This window comes from Haematobia irritans, chromosome 2, assembly GCF_050003625.1.
Source record: "Haematobia irritans isolate KBUSLIRL chromosome 2, ASM5000362v1, whole genome shotgun sequence".
Taxonomy (NCBI): domain Eukaryota; kingdom Metazoa; phylum Arthropoda; class Insecta; order Diptera; family Muscidae; genus Haematobia; species Haematobia irritans.
Window position 1 is genome coordinate 96,312,740 of NC_134398.1, and position 16,582 is coordinate 96,329,321.

At 34.5% G+C, this 16,582-nt stretch overlaps 2 protein-coding genes and 1 long non-coding RNA gene across 3 annotated transcripts; 1 reads left to right on the plus strand and 2 right to left on the minus strand.

Annotated features, from left to right (window-relative positions):
- Positions 1-7,877: 7,877 nt before the first annotated feature.
- Positions 7,878-9,820, minus strand: LOC142225820 (uncharacterized). The gene has a single exon (XM_075295633.1). It carries the CDS (start codon positions 9,526-9,528, stop codon positions 7,885-7,887), a length of 1,644 nt encoding a protein of 547 aa, XP_075151748.1. The 5' UTR covers positions 9,529-9,820; the 3' UTR covers positions 7,878-7,884.
- A 2,269-nt stretch (positions 9,821-12,089) lies between these two features.
- LOC142225821 (uncharacterized) lies at positions 12,090-14,234 on the minus strand. Its single transcript, XR_012719440.1, has 2 exons — positions 13,597-14,234; positions 12,090-13,541 (listed from the first exon to the last, which is right to left on the minus strand). It is a non-coding gene; the product is annotated as an uncharacterized LOC142225821 (long non-coding RNA).
- A 1,824-nt stretch (positions 14,235-16,058) lies between these two features.
- Positions 16,059-16,547, plus strand: LOC142224829 (uncharacterized). The gene has a single exon (XM_075294612.1). It carries the CDS (start codon positions 16,059-16,061, stop codon positions 16,545-16,547), a length of 489 nt encoding a protein of 162 aa, XP_075150727.1.
- The last annotated feature ends 35 nt before the right edge of the window (positions 16,548-16,582 follow it).

Sequence of the window (16,582 nt, forward strand, 5' to 3'; positions counted from 1 at the left end):
TTGAAATACTTTTGAATCCAATGAATTTTCAGAATTTTGTTTTTTTCTCTTAGCAAATAATTGATTTTACTTGAGATATTTAGTTTGATTTTTGAATGTAATTAATTTTCAGAATTTTAATTCTTTTTTCAGTAAATAATTAATTTTGATTTCACGAAATGATAAATGATTCGTGATCAAATAGAATGGTTCTTGTTTTGTTTTATTTCAAATTTAATAGAGTATTAAAATCAATAACAACTTTTTAGGTAAGTTGAAGCAAATTCGTTTTTCTTTGGTAAGTATGAAATAGTTGAATTTCTCTTCTTAAACTTCTCTTCGAACTTGAGAATTAACATCAACCACGTTTTTTTAGGTTACCATGAATCTAATTGATTATGTAACAAATAATTTCAGACTTCTTTACTTTATAATTTGGTTCCTGGGCTAATTATTTGATTGTGCACCGAAACCAGGGATGGATTACGTCTACCACGAAGATTTCTCTTAATTTTTGTTCCTACTGGGTACTTGTACTCACTCATCTGTTTGGGAATACTTTCCTCTCCCCAGGCTACCATATGGAGGTGCAGTATTGCCAACCTCGGGATAATTGTGGTGCACCTACTGACGTACAGGTGTCTCGGGTCTCATTCGCACACTAACCACTAGATGCATCCGATGACCAATCTCATCCTGGAACTGCATTACCACAAAATCCTTGTACCCAAATAAAATAAAAAGAATTACTTATATGCCCCCACAGAAACAAATGTACGACGGATATAAGATTCTTACCCGAGTTTCTCAATATCACACAAAAAAAAAAAGATAATAATTTCGGTTTCACCAACCAAAAAACTGCCTATGGATTTTCCTCTAAATTTCCTTTAGCTAACCTAAATATACACGAAATATTAATAAAAATCCACTTTAAACCAATAAAACACGAACCGTGAGTACAAAACAACAAAAAAAAACCATATGTCAGAATTCACAAAAACTCTCTTTGTACAAAAATGGACCCGATCACTGCAGTTCACTATTGGCAATGAGCCAAACGTTTTTGCATTGTCATGACAATGTCATCGATCGGTCACGGTGTCCTTTAACAAGGTCATATCCAGTTCTGCCAAATTTAGCAAAACAAAAAGGGTTCATTTGATCCCTTCCAATGTCACCCATGAAATGTCAAAGGCTGGCACTAGATGGCGCTAGTCATTCAGAAGAGCATTACATGATATTACAATATCAGTAGTAAACACTCAACAGAAACTATATCCCGATTTCTTGATCATACATCATTCCACGATCAGTAACACACCAAAACAGTACCTGTAGTTCAATGCCCGAGCGTCACATCCCGTCCAAAGGTTCAAAACAGTACATTTCAAGTCGTTCACACTGTGTGTTTTATTGTCGACAGCCGTCTGGTAAATTCCTGTGAAATAAAAACATTAGTCTGACGTTTGCCGAACATATCTTTCACGCCGAATGCAGTCATCTGTTTCACCGTTGCCATATCGTCGCACATAATCCCAGGCAAGAAGAAGAACATAAATTATATTTCCTATAAATATGAATACAGTGGCCGTCACAAAGCCAAATTTCTTATTCGGAGCCAGCGTAGAAATAAAAATTTGGGAACCACGAAGTCGGACACTAGATCTTTAAACTGCTGGTTTCGCCATTTACGGCTATCTGTACATTGTGTCGTCACTAAGGGTTATGTTCGGTTTTCGAGTTGAAAACCACTTTATTTTCGCGATTACTTTTCCTTAAATAATCAAAATTATAAATGAAAACAAACATATTCCCAGAATGTCTTGCCGAAATTTAGAGGAACAAGAAACTGCGCATCAATTGAGTTAATTTATCTGCTTTATATTGAACTGTTTTAATAGAGTAACCGCGAAAATTTCAACTCGAAAAGCGAACATAGTACTTACCTTAATACACAAAAATGTAACGCAAAAGTTAGCGATTTAGCATTATTACGTATCCAAGGGTTGGTAACCCTAATCAAATTTCTACCCTGTCGTACATACCATGGTAATTCAAACCGATCGAAACAACGATTAATCGATAACCCCAAGTAAACTAAAAACTACTCGTATCCACCCTGCTCTCAATCACCATTAACCAAGCGAGCTAATACCCAACTTAACGATTACCCTCGGCTGACATTCAATAAATTAATGGAGATCTCCATAAAATACAATTAAAATTGCCACAGCTGCTTGTCAAAGATCGATATCCAAAGAACGTAGATCCCTCCGAGCAAGCCATAAAAAAAAGAATACTATCGAATACCAGTAACCGATCAGCCATGTCTGCATATAATAGCCCGACGTCAATACCGAATGTAAATATCAGAGGCAAAAAAAAATAAATAGATACGATATGAGCACATGTCGCAGCCAGCGCCATAGGTCCATAAAGTACAACACTCCCATTCATAATCTGGTACTATTTTTCCTCAGGTCTTGAAATTGTCGTTCATTGTGTCTCCATTTTCTAGGAGCGCGTGACCATAACATGTATCACACGACTTGTAACGTGAACACCGGCTTCATCGGCGAAACGGAATGCAGACTACCAAACTATCCAGTTGCAATCCTTGCCAAACATAATATCCCAATCGGACTATGCAGTCGACATTTCCGATATTGGAAGTCTCGTCAACTGCGTGAGATGCATAATTATTAAATAAGGCCCAACTTAACCATAACCCATATTACAGTCCCGGTTACTACAACAAGACAACCGGCCATATGTGTCAAGCATCAACCAGTGCTCGCGTCACAAGCACCATCGTTCTCAGGCCATGCAACTTGGATATCTTCATACCCCCGTTAATGGTGTATAATATCCACAGGACGCCACTGTCCTACCACAATAAATGTGGCCAATGATGAAACAAATTATTCGATCAAGTGACCAATATAAAACTTATCTTGTGGCCAAAATCAAACAATTTATCTCTGTGGCCATCGTCAAAATCGATTTGTCCTAACTAAATCCCATACCAATGGGATCAAAAATAGTAAGTAATTGCATCCCTCACTACAATTGATTGCTCATACTCGTTATTCCTAGGACTTTCGAGAGACTAGGTAGGATATACCACTGCACTATCATGGACCACCGTCTGAATACCAAAGAAGAATATTGATCATATTCGTCCCGCTCTATGCACGGAATTCGAAATTCATCCATCTCACGCTACTTCAGACGGCAATACTACAACTCGCCTATCACATCGCCGAACGCACAGAACTGAAAATAACCGTGAGTAAATTCCATTCATTAGCCTCTCGTAAAATGCCTCGGCACATTCATCCTATATTTGCATTGAAAATTGACAATTGTGTGCAAGAATAAATTCATGTGTGTCTACCCTGTAATGGTTATGCAGCCCAATACCGCTTTATCGTATTTCCTGTTGTGCTAGTGAACTCTACACTCATAGAAAAATGTCTGCTAAAAACAGCAGTAGATGTCTGCTGTTATATTTTTGCACTTCATGGCCTAATAACCAACAAATTATAAACTTTTAGGTTATAAATTTTCCCCCAAGGCATATTTAAGAACCAAAAGTAGTTTTTGGTCAAACACTATAGATATTCATAAAATATTGTTTTAATTACATTAGGGGAGCTCCTATTTTGACATTTTTATTTGTATCAACCAAAATAAAACATGTTTTAGTGTAATCGAGCTTAAAAAAAACAGCAGGAAATGTTTGCTATTCCAGCAACCAGTTACTGCTGTCCCTACTAACAAATTTTTTGTGTGTATAAATAAACTTTTGAGAGAATTTATTTTCAATTTCAATAGTTGTACATTATTTTCCATTTGTTGTACTTCCGTGTACAATAGAGTGTCCTAAAAATAGCAATTTATCTTTTCCAAGTTCAAGGAATCAAACAAAAAAAAAAACAAATCAAAACAAATATGTCTCGTGAAATAGGAAACGCATCTATGCACCCAACAAAAAAAAGATTTTCCCGATTCAACACGAAGTTACCTTATCTAATTAATTCCTTTATTTAAAATGTCCTAAATCACAGAAATCGAATTAATCACATTTTTAACTGGGCATAGAAAAATTCTTGACAAAAAAAAAACTATCGCCTGATTTTAAAAGCAAATTGCATTTAATTTTAAATCAAAAACAATTAATTTTTGTTGATTGAAAAACTTCATTACGTCTTTAATCAGAAAAAAAGTAACCATTTTCAATCACTTTCTTGGTTTACAGCTTCCATTCGGATTAACACTTGACTGTTTGAAATACATATTTAATTGAAAGTGCAAAAAAAAAATGTTCATTACTTTTTCCCGACTGACTTAGTCTTGGGTATAGGGTTAAAAAGTTAATTGTATCAACTAATCTGTTAATAAAAAAACAATTCCGATCACCTTTTGATTGGAATTACTCTGGTGATATTCTCTTCCTGTGCGGGGTGTCCGTGATGGTACAACAAAAATTTTTCTATGACCCAATAAATTGACGATGATTACCGTCTCATTAATATTTCAAATGTTGAGCATGAATCGTCCCAACTAATTGACCCTTCATGTTTTCCACCTCGTACAGGTTCTTGCCGATGGGTTTCCGTATTCTACATTTCAGCCATTGTTTGCATAACTTAGAGTTAATGCCTTTCGCAAAGTTGCTCTGTACGAAGTTCTTTCTAAAAACTTCTTGACCAGCTTTGAAATTTATTTCCTTTGCCCTCTTATTGTAGCTTTTCACATTTCTATTGTACGCCTCATGCATCTTATCAGATATCCTCTTATGAATAATTTGCATTTTCGAAGATTTGGGTAGAATAGAAATGTCGCCATCACGCAATGCTCCTAACTTTCTTAAAATTTTATAAGCTTGGGCGTGGGTAATCATGTTATACCCAAATAGGGCAAAGTAGGGCGTTTCACCAGTTGATGCATGGACTGTAGAGCGTAGTGAGCACTCTATCTGGGATAAATTTTCATCCCATCTGTTCTGATTATCATTCAAAAACGTTCTAATGCTACTCAGGATCGACTGGTTCACCCTTTCGCTCGCATTTGACTGCGGTGAATGGATCGCAGTTCTCATGTGATGAATTCCATACAAGTTCATGAGTTCCTTGAAAGCTTCACTGGTGAATTGTTTTCCATTATCGGAATGCAATGTTTCAGGAACCCCGAACTTATGAAATACCTCAGCTGATAGAAATTTATTCACAGCATGCGTAGTAGCCTTAGGCATAGCCTTCAAAAGAACAAATTTTGTACGATGGTCCAAAACAATGAAAATGTGTGTGTTGCCACTTCGAGTCCTCGGATATGGACCCAAGAAGTCAACATACACTTTTTGAAAAGGGCGTTCAGTCTTGACTTCTTGTCCCATAGTAGGTCTTAGAATCTGTTTGCTGTGTTTATTTTCCTTGCAGCTTTGACAATTCAGAATAAACTCACGCACATCAGTGGTCAATGAAGGCCAATAAAAATATTCCCTAATGTTGTGAATTGTTTTTCCAATTCCTCCATGACATGTGTTATGTTGGTGCGAGTTCCTGATGACGCCATCAATGAGGCCCGTTGGTAGCCATATCCTCCAACATTCTTCTTCGTCATCAAGAGTACTTCTATTGAACCTCGTCCTTTTCAACACAATATCATCTTCCACCTTCAAATCGGGCAATCTTTCGCGGTTCTGCGTTATTGTGTCCTTCAATGCTTCATAATCTGGGCTATGGAATTCTGGCGAGTTGAAATCAATAACCATATTGGTTCCAAGGCTCAGCTCTTCCATATCCAGACGTGAGAGCATATCAGGTACCACATTTTTCGACCCTTTGCGATGTTCTATATTGAATTGATATCCTTGCAGCTTAAGACTCCAACGTGCAAGTCTTCCATTAAGGTCTTGCTGCTTCATCAGCCATCGCAGACTGGAATGGTCTGTGATGACTGTGAAGTCCATCAATTCAATATATTGGCGGAACTTTTCTATCGCTAAAACCACTGCAAGACATTCTTTTTCCGTAGTGGAATAATTTTTCTGTGCAGGGTTTAGTTTTTTCGAAAAATATTCAATTGGATGCTCTTCTCCATCATTGTCCCTTTGAAATAGCACTGCGCCAACACCAACATCAGAAGCGTCACATTGGACGAAAAATGGTTTGTCAAAGTCAGGGCTGATAAGTACTGGACTTGAGATCAATCTTTTCTTCAATCTTTCAAATGCTGCTATTGCATCAGGAGTAAAAACAAATTTTGTCGACTTTCTCAAAGTGTCGGTAATTGGGGCAGATAAGGTTGAAAAATCCGGGATAAACCGCCGGTACCAACCCACAGTTCCTAAAAATTTCCGAACATCCCTTGGTGTCCGCGGAGGATTAATTTTGGAAATTGCTTCCACTTTACTTGGGTCTGTCTTCAGCTTGCCATCTCCTACAATATAACCCAGATATCTGAGTTCTTTGTAACAGAACTTGGATTTCTGTAGATTTATTGTCAGGCCAGCTGAAGTCAAACGTCTACCCACAATAGTCAACATTTCAATATGTGATTCAAAATTCGGAGAAACTACAAGCAGGTCATCGAGATATACAAAAACTCGATCCTTCAGAATTGATGGGATGACCTTATCCATCAATCTGCACATGCGTTGGGCAGCATTGCACAGTCCAAAGGGCATTACCTTAAATTGATAATGAGGTCTCCCTTGGACTGTGAATGCTGTCTTCGGCCGGCTAGATTCCTCTAAAGGAATCTGCCAAAAGGCATCCTTTAAATCGATGGCAGAGATGAAGTAAGTGTCACCGAGTCTACTTAGCAAACCATCGATATTCGGCAGGGGATAAGCGTCCTTTTTAGTCACTTTGTTTAGTTCCCTTGCGTCTAAACAAAGTCGATTCTTATTGGGTTTTATGACAAGGGTAACCCTGTTATTCCAAGCTGCGCTGGTAGCTGGTTCAATAACATCAAGAGCTATCATCCTGTCAATTTCAGCATAGGTCAATTTCTGGACAGCAGGTGAGATTGGAAAATAACGCATTTTCCTTGGTTCAGAATCACCTGTGTCTATAATGTGAGTTTCCAAATTGGTTTTACCTAGACCATATTTGCTGAAACATCGAAATTCCAACTTGGCATTTTCGAGTTTAATCGCTTGTTCATAACTAAGATCATGAATTTTGGGTTCTTCATTTTCATGAACTGAAAGTTCATTGATCGTTGGTTTTCGAAATGATATTGAAATACCAAATTTTTCCCAAAAATCACATCCTAGTATCAACTGTTGAGACAAAGATGGAACCAAATAAAATGTCATTGTATGCATTTGATTATTGCATTTTATTTTGGCTCTTATTTTGCCTATTATGCTTTTTCCTCGTCCGTCTGCAGTATGTATGAATGATTTGAAATCAAAAATTTCACATTTCATGTCTTCGACATTTTTAAGACAATCTTTTCCTAGACAGGAAACAGTTGCACCACTATCCATTAGTCCTTTTATTGGAATGTCGTTGATTACAACATCCAAATAAGGTCTAATGTCATTCTCATTGGACAAACCTGAAATGGAGAGTAATTTTCGTTCAGTCTTTCTGTCAGCGTATCTATTTCTTGCCTTCATTATCCGCTTCGAAGGTCCTTGATCAAAATCCTTAAAAATTTCATCCCGTATTCTATTATAATTGGCCAACCTTTCTTCATAAGGGACCAAAGTTCTAAGTTTTGGAATACGATCAGCAATTGCGTTACTATCCCTAATATTGAATATTTCACTGTAACCCTTTTCATTTGTTACATCCGTGTCGTTATTTGTGGTAGATTCAGGTTTTGTAGAGATGTCGCCAGGGACAAACTCTTTGACATGCAATTGAATATTGCAGTCATGGTCACTTATTGGGGCTGTTTCACACTTGAACATGATGGCCCCGTCCTCATCATGCTCTTTGTGTTGTTTCCCGTACAACGAGGACAATTAGGCGAGATTACGTTCTCGAACCCACATCTGTAACAAAATAGTGAACGTTCGTTCGAGTCGCAATCTATAAACGTATGCCCTGGACGCTTGCAGTTCCAGCATACAATAGGTTTATTTGGAGGAGAGTTCATTTTCAAAGCCTCCAACTGAAAATCCTGTGTCATACCTTCTCGTTGTTGTGGTTGTGGTGCATCGTAGAAATAATCAGTTGAATATTCCAACTCATTTACTCTGCGGTGTTGCTGTGGATTCATTTGCCTACTCAAATTCCGTTTCGAAAGATTTCTTTCAGCCCGTCTGCATTCATCAAGAAGATGATTCATATCCATGATATACATGGGAAATATGAGCTGCGATAAACCGTCTTTGAGATTGTCTTTCACCATCTTGACGAGTTCATTCTCGGGAATAGAAACTCTCATTTGATTATTTAGAGATACAATTTCATTTAAGAAAGTGTCAGCACTTTCACCATAATGTTGTCTCCTTTCCATTATTCTTCGTTGTATCTCGAAGTCACTTTCGAAACGTTGGAATTTTCTTTTCAAATTGCATTTCAAATCATCCCATGTGCAATTTGGATTTTGTCGACGAAAATTCCAAAACCATTCGTAAGCGCTTCCAGATAACAAACGATGGAATCCTTTAAGTAAACTTGGCCACGGATAATTTGTGTCCTCCCGAAGAGTCTCAACTCTAAAAATAAAATCTTCAACGCTAACAGATTTATTAGTAGCATCAAAATGTATTCCCCATTTTTCGAGATCTAAATGACTTGGTGGAGCAACATTGAAAGCTGTTGCCGCAGCAAAATTCTGCTGTGGCTGTTGATAAAAACGTCCGTTGTGATAAAAATCATTATCTTGGCCATTTGTCGTTGGAAATTGATTCCCAACTGGCTGTCGTGGAAAATTGCGTCTTTGTCGTTGTGGTGCATTCCGATCCGCACGATAATTTTGTCGATGTCCCACCGAATTTGTTATCGGCTGTTCCTGGGCAGTAGAAAAATTCAATCCAGGAGTATTCGCTGTTGAATTACGAGTCCTGTTGGAATTACTAGGTTGAATAGGATCGGGATTTACTTCCCCTGTAGAAGATAATGCCCTCTCTGACCTAATAGTTTCCCTAACAATCTCGGGTATGATTCTCCGTAGATCCTCATTTATTTCCCTCATTGTCCTAGCTTGATTCGCACCTACTGACGCCGTAATATAGTCCCTTATCGAAATATTATCATCATTCCTAGGTGGACCATTACTCTCCTCGTTAGCCCTTCGCGCCTGAAATTCATTCCTGATCCCTATGGCTGTGATACTACTATAATCGGGTGAAGAAATAGTGTCATCCCCAAGAGATGAGTGAGTGCGAGGACCCAGAGTCATGTCAGGTTGTTCTGCTATGGCTGGAGTCGTAGTACTCGTAGTTAAAGTCGTTGTAGTCGTAGTTGTATTAGTATTTGTAGCTGTATTAGTAGTTGTAGTAGTATTGGTAGTTGCAGTTACAGTGGATGTAGTATTGCTAGCCATAGCAGCATTCCTGGAATTGGACCTTAATTCCATGGTTCAAAAAAAAAAAATCCGAATTGACAAAAAAAAAAATGCTAATTCCAAAATTTTTAATAAAGAAAAAAAAACTATTTCTGGCTCTTAGAGAAATGTTTTAAAATCTGTCTGAATATTAATCCAACTATCAGTGCAGATTTCCAAAAAAAAATTATTATCAAATATCCTCAATTTCCGTTTACTTCTCAAAACTCAACTGATTTAATATTAAAAAAAAAATCCCAAAAACTATTTTCAAAAATCAATTTAAAATTTTTCTAATAAATTTCAATTTTTTCTTTTTCAGAAAATTATTCAATCAAATTGGTTCGGTACTTTCTGTAGCTGCCTGCTGGAGAAGTCTGGAGATACAATATGTCAATTCGCAGATATTTTATATACATATTTTTTCATCTTAATTTAAATTTGATTTGTTAAATTTTTATTTATTATTTTATTTATGTAATTGGATCATTTTCGTTTAATTTATTTACTTTTATTTATTTATTTAGCTGCGTTAAATTTATTAAAAATTATCTTTATTTTTTCCATTTTTATTTATAAAAATAATATTTTGACTTATTTAATTCTTTATATATTTTAGTTTGTTTAATATTTGTGTTTATTTCTATTTGCTTTAGAGTTATTAATGTTTTTTTCCAATTTTGTTAATATATATTTATTTACTTAATTGTTTTCTGTTTTATTTGAAATTTTATTTAGTAAGATTATACTTTTTCCATTTTATTGATTTTTGTTTGATTTATTTTGGTTTTATTCATTTATTTCATTTTTGTGTTATTCTTTTGTTATATATATATATATATATATATATATATATATATATATATATATATATATATATATATATATATATATATATATATATATATATATATATATATATATATATATATATATATACACATACACATATACATATATATATATATATATATATATATATATATATATATATATACACACACATATATATATATATATATATATATACATATATATATATATATATATATATATATATTCTATTTATTTAAATTGTTATTTCTTTTTATTTTATTATGTTTATTTATTATTTAATTTATAGTTATGTTTTTATTTTGAAAATATTTAATGTATTACAATCTTCTCTGTTATATTTATTTATTTGTTTATGTTTCATTAGGATTTTAAATTTTATTTATTTATATTTAATTATTTAATTTATTCCTACCATTATTGGTTTGTTTAAATATTATATTGATTTACATTTAATTTAAAATTTATTAATATGATTATCTAGCGTCTATTTAAATTTTATTATTTCATATTTAAATTCGATTTTTGTTTAAATTTTATCCATTAAGATTGTTCTTTTTTTTTTTTTCTTATTGATTTTTGCTATTTTATCTCTTTTTCATCTATTCATTTCATTTTTGTTTTATGTAATTTGTACTTTAAATTTTTGTTCATATTATTTATAATAATTTATCATTTATTTATTATTATTATTTATATTAATTTATTTAGCTAGTCATTTATTTATCTCTTTGATTTTAATTATTTATTTTATTATTTAATTTATTTATACTTTTTCTTTTATTTTAAAAATATCTACTAATGTAATAAAATTTTCCAGTTTCCAAACAAACTCTCAACTCATGTTTTTGTTATTAAAATCAAATGTAAAGTCGCTTTGAAACATATATTTCTTTTATGAGTTTAGATTGTATTTCTTTTCTAGAATTTTGTCACAGAACATAAAACGAACACATACATGAAGTGAATCAAATCACAATTGGTTACTGAATAGCAAGAGTCGTCGCAAATTAACACGAATCTATTGATCCTTCGGATAATGACTTACGCTCTTTCCATTCAGAACCAAATGTGAATTGATTCTCCAAAGTGTGAAAAATCAAAAGAGACTTGTCGCAACTCAGGCATAGCAAAACGTAATTACTTTCCGGGACTTACATGTCCTTATAGATAATTCAACCTTTGGAATTCAGCCAGATTGTTTTTGATGATTCCATAGTTTGGAAGTCGAAACATATCTGCGTATTTACGTTGGGTATCAAAAAGTGATGTTTTCGGATCTTTTGAATACGAGACAAACAGACAAACACGGTTGAATGTGAAGATGAATCGCCTTCAAAAAATTCGAAGCCAAAACGAAAAGATTGACCCACGTTGCTGGGCGCCAAAATGTAATGGACAGGTTTTGTAAAAAAAAGCGGTGGCACTCTTGGCGTTTTGCTGCGGCTGTAGCTCGCCGGATATGGGGGGTTCTTCCGCTCTATCCATTCATTTAAGAATTTAAGTGCCTGGTGGAAACATTGTTTTTATAAAACGTTGAACAATGGACGGTTACACAAATTGAATTTGAAATTTAAAATAAAACGGACGGACGGACATTCTAGAAAAGAAAAAATACAAGTATTTTGGAATTTGATTATATCCACGAACTGACTTTGCAAACCAGATGCAATTGGTTTGCTGGGCTGCCCTCCCTCTTCATGGTCCCATATGACCATCCTGTGAGATTCTTTCTTGCCCCACTTTTATCAGAATCCCCCTTACAGTAACTCGCGGAACTTCTCTCACATTAGCTACATTCCCGAACCTTTCAGAAAGGAATCAACACATTGTGTTTCAAATTTAAATAAATTCACATATCATACATATATTCGAATGAAAGAAAAGGTAGGTATAAAAAGGTAATATATAGGTAAGTATATAAGGTTGTAAATAAATAAGGTAAGTATGTATATAAAGTAAGTCTAAGGTAAGTATATAAGGTTTGTAAAAATATAAAAAACACAATTAGATGGTGAGTATTCGAGGAGAAATAACCAAAATTTATTTTTTTTTTATAGTTTACCTCTACTCTTTTTAAGCTTTTTTAATTAAATTTTCAAGTTTTCGTTAATTCAGTTATGCTTTGCTAATTTTTAACTTTTTAATTATGATTATTTTTCCTCTCACAACAACAGACTAATTTGTTAACAATTCATAATTTACAATTCAGTTTTTCTCTTCCTCTTTTATGATTTGTACTTATTTTCAGTTTCTTTTTTTTTTTTTCGATTTTGTAATTTTTTAAATTACTATTAATTTTCTTTTAATGATATTCAAAGCCAATATTTTTTCTTGAAATACTTTTGAATCCAATGAATTTTCAGAATTTTGTTTTTTTCTCTTAGCAAATAATTGATTTTACTTGAGATATTTAGTTTGATTTTTGAATGTAATTAATTTTCAGAATTTTAATTCTTTTTTCAGTAAATAATTAATTTTGATTTCACGAAATGATAAATGATTCGTGATCAAATAGAATGGTTCTTGTTTTGTTTTATTTCAAATTTAATAGAGTATTAAAATCAATAACAACTTTTTAGGTAAGTTGAAGCAAATTCGTTTTTCTTTGGTAAGTATGAAATAGTTGAATTTCTCTTCTTAAACTTCTCTTCGAACTTGAGAATTAACATCAACCACGTTTTTTTAGGTTACCATGAATCTAATTGATTATGTAACAAATAATTTCAGACTTCTTTACTTTATAATTTGGTTCCTGGGCTAATTATTTGATTGTGCACCGAAACCAGGGATGGATTACGTCTACCACGAAGATTTCTCTTAATTTTTGTTCCTACTGGGTACTTGTACTCACTCATCTGTTTGGGAATACTTTCCTCTCCCCAGGCTACCATATGGAGGTGCAGTATTGCCAACCTCGGGATAATTGTGGTGCACCTACTGACGTACAGGTGTCTCGGGTCTCATTCGCACACTAACCACTAGATGCATCCGATGACCAATCTCATCCTGGAACTGCATTACCACAAAATCCTTGTACCCAAATAAAATAAAAAGAATTACTTATATGCCCCCACAGAAACAAATGTACGACGGATATAAGATTCTTACCCGAGTTTCTCAATATCACACAAAAAAAAAAAGATAATAATTTCGGTTTCACCAACCAAAAAACTGCCTATGGATTTTCCTCTAAATTTCCTTTAGCTAACCTAAATATACACGAAATATTAATAAAAATCCACTTTAAACCAATAAAACACGAACCGTGAGTACAAAACAACAAAAAAAAACCATATGTCAGAATTCACAAAAACTCTCTTTGTACAAAAATGGACCCGATCACTGCAGTTCACTATTGGCAATGAGCCAAACGTTTTTGCATTGTCATGACAATGTCATCGATCGGTCACGGTGTCCTTTAACAAGGTCATATCCAGTTCTGCCAAATTTAGCAAAACAAAAAGGGTTCATTTGATCCCTTCCAATGTCACCCATGAAATGTCAAAGGCTGGCACTAGATGGCGCTAGTCATTCAGAAGAGCATTACATGATATTACAATATCAGTAGTAAACACTCAACAGAAACTATATCCCGATTTCTTGATCATACATCATTCCACGATCAGTAACACACCAAAACAGTACCTGTAGTTCAATGCCCGAGCGTCACATCCCGTCCAAAGGTTCAAAACAGTACATTTCAAGTCGTTCACACTGTGTGTTTTATTGTCGACAGCCGTCTGGTAAATTCCTGTGAAATAAAAACATTAGTCTGACGTTTGCCGAACATATCTTTCACGCCGAATGCAGTCATCTGTTTCACCGTTGCCATATCGTCGCACATAATCCCAGGCAAGAAGAAGAACATAAATTATATTTCCTATAAATATGAATACAGTGGCCGTCACAAATCTTTTTTTTTTTGCAATATTGTTTCTAGATGTTTAATTGTTTCAGAAGTCTTCTTTTATTAATGCACTTTTTCTCTGGTCACGGTCGCCATGTAGTGTCACTCACTAAGTTAGAGTAGTCAAATGAAACGAACGAGTCCGATGATGAGTGAAGACTGAATTCATTTATTAAAGAAACATTATACGTAGGTAATTTACAAGAGAGTGATTATTGAACATATCTATTGGTACCAATGACAGTTAAAATGATATGATTTAGAGATGGCGCTATACCCTTGTGTCGTCCATATTCCTCGGATTCATGGATAAATGACACATTATCTGCCGGAAGTTTTAGATCCATTAGCATTCTCGGCGGGATTCCGAGCCTGGCTCGGCTTTCCTTTCGAGTCCGCTAATGGACTGGACGCACACAATTACCCTTCTCGGTCTATCTTTCCCCTGACCTGGGAACGAGAAGACGAGCTTGGCTCATTCATCTCGTTTATATTGCGATCCGCTTCAGCTTTGGCTAAATCGGTGCGTTCGGTAGGGCAAAAGTTCAATTTCGAAGAGTTACATTCTCTTAATATTAAGTTACCTTCAATGAGCTCCTTCTTGGTTAACTCTCATTTTTTTATAGTTTCATTTGCTTTGAGGAGGCGCCTCGAGTCATTTTCCGACATATCCTTCTTACCTGTTAATCTCTGCTTCACTTTAAAGGCCTCTTTGACCCTTAAGGTGGGTATTAAGTTCGAGTTTAGCCGCTAAAAACGTCATTTTTTCACGATTACTTTTCTTTAATAATCCATTTTAAGGAACACAAACTTTGTGAAAATTTGCTTTGGGCTTTTCCCCATCAAGTTATAATAAAATTTGCAACAAATATGTATAATTTCATGCATTTTTCTTACTGATTTAGTTTTCACTTTAGCGATTTTAGCGGCTAAACTCGAACTTAATACTCACCTTTAGAAAGAAGAAAGAGTCAGTGGAGGATATGTCATCCGATTTATCCCCAGACACTCCCACATCGCGCATCGCTTCCACCAGCGAACCAGCTTCGCTGATCGGGGTATTCGAAATTGCCTTCTGTTTTTCGTGCTCACCAACAAGAGCCTTTGCATTCCTGAGCCTCATGGCCTCCATCTCCATCAACTGATCCTTCTTCTCCAACCTACGAATACATAGTCTTGCATTTTTCAAGGATGCCCTCGAAAGTGTCGACGATGCATTCGAGGTTAAGTCGTCAGCAACGTAAACATCTGGTTTCACGTTAACGTTATCACTCATATTTCCTAAATCAATTTGCAAAGATTTCCTCTTAAAAAAATTATCTTAATGTCAAGAAAAAACATAGTAAAATACACATCTGTTACTACTGGCGCCATCTATTGGCGTGTGTATATCACTTACCATATTGATATAGAAAAACTACAGCGCCATCTGTCGGCGAGTATATGACAACCACCATCTTTACATATAAATACTATGCAATTTCCATCAGCATTGCCAGATTCAAGAACAGTAAGAGAAGAGATAGTGATCAGGTGATTAAAGTTGAGGAGAAAAACAATTTAAATCTTTCGGTGGTGTCAATAATGTTCATTTTGAATAATTTTTCTACCAGTTTATTATTTTTCGTTTGGAGTGTTGAAGTCCTATGAACTATCAAAATATATTGTGAATATTTGACGAAAGATTCCAAATGTAATGTAATAGACGCAATTGAATTTAAGAATAAAACCAGAAACATTAAGATTGAGGACAATGAAACTATGATTTCGTTCGACCTAATATCTCTTTTTCCAAGCATTCCGGTAAATTTTAGACGATATGTTCTGTATTTTGAATAAAAATGACGTTCAGGCTACTTTATTAGCTTTAAACGCATTTGATAGACAAACTCAATTTACGATGGAAACAGAAGAGGACAACAAGTTACCATACTTAGATACTATAATTCTAAGGCACACAAATGGAATAAAAATTAACTGGTATCAAAAACCAACAGCCACAGGACGATTGATAAATTTCAACTCCAAACATCCTAGACGAATCATAATGAATACGGCTACAAATTTTATAAGAAGAGTACACGATATTAGCGATGAAATATTTCATAAGGACAACGAGGATAAGATAAGGACTATATTACGATTAAATGATTTCCCGAATAAAACGATTGACGACCTAATTCAACATGTCAAAGAACGAAAACACACCAAACATGACGAAATTGAACCCAAAATTTACAAACCCTTGACATATATTCCCGGATTCACAGAAAGATTCAAATTATCAAATATGTTTAATAAGGACTAATTTCACATTTCACAAAGGAATCACAATAATGTAAA

Coding starts and splice junctions, on each gene's coding strand:
- LOC142225820 (XM_075295633.1), bottom strand. CDS start 9,528: ATGGAATTAAGGTCCAATTCCAGGAATGCTGCTATGGCTAGCAATACT.
- LOC142224829 (XM_075294612.1), top strand. CDS start 16,059: ATGTTCTGTATTTTGAATAAAAATGACGTTCAGGCTACTTTATTAGCT.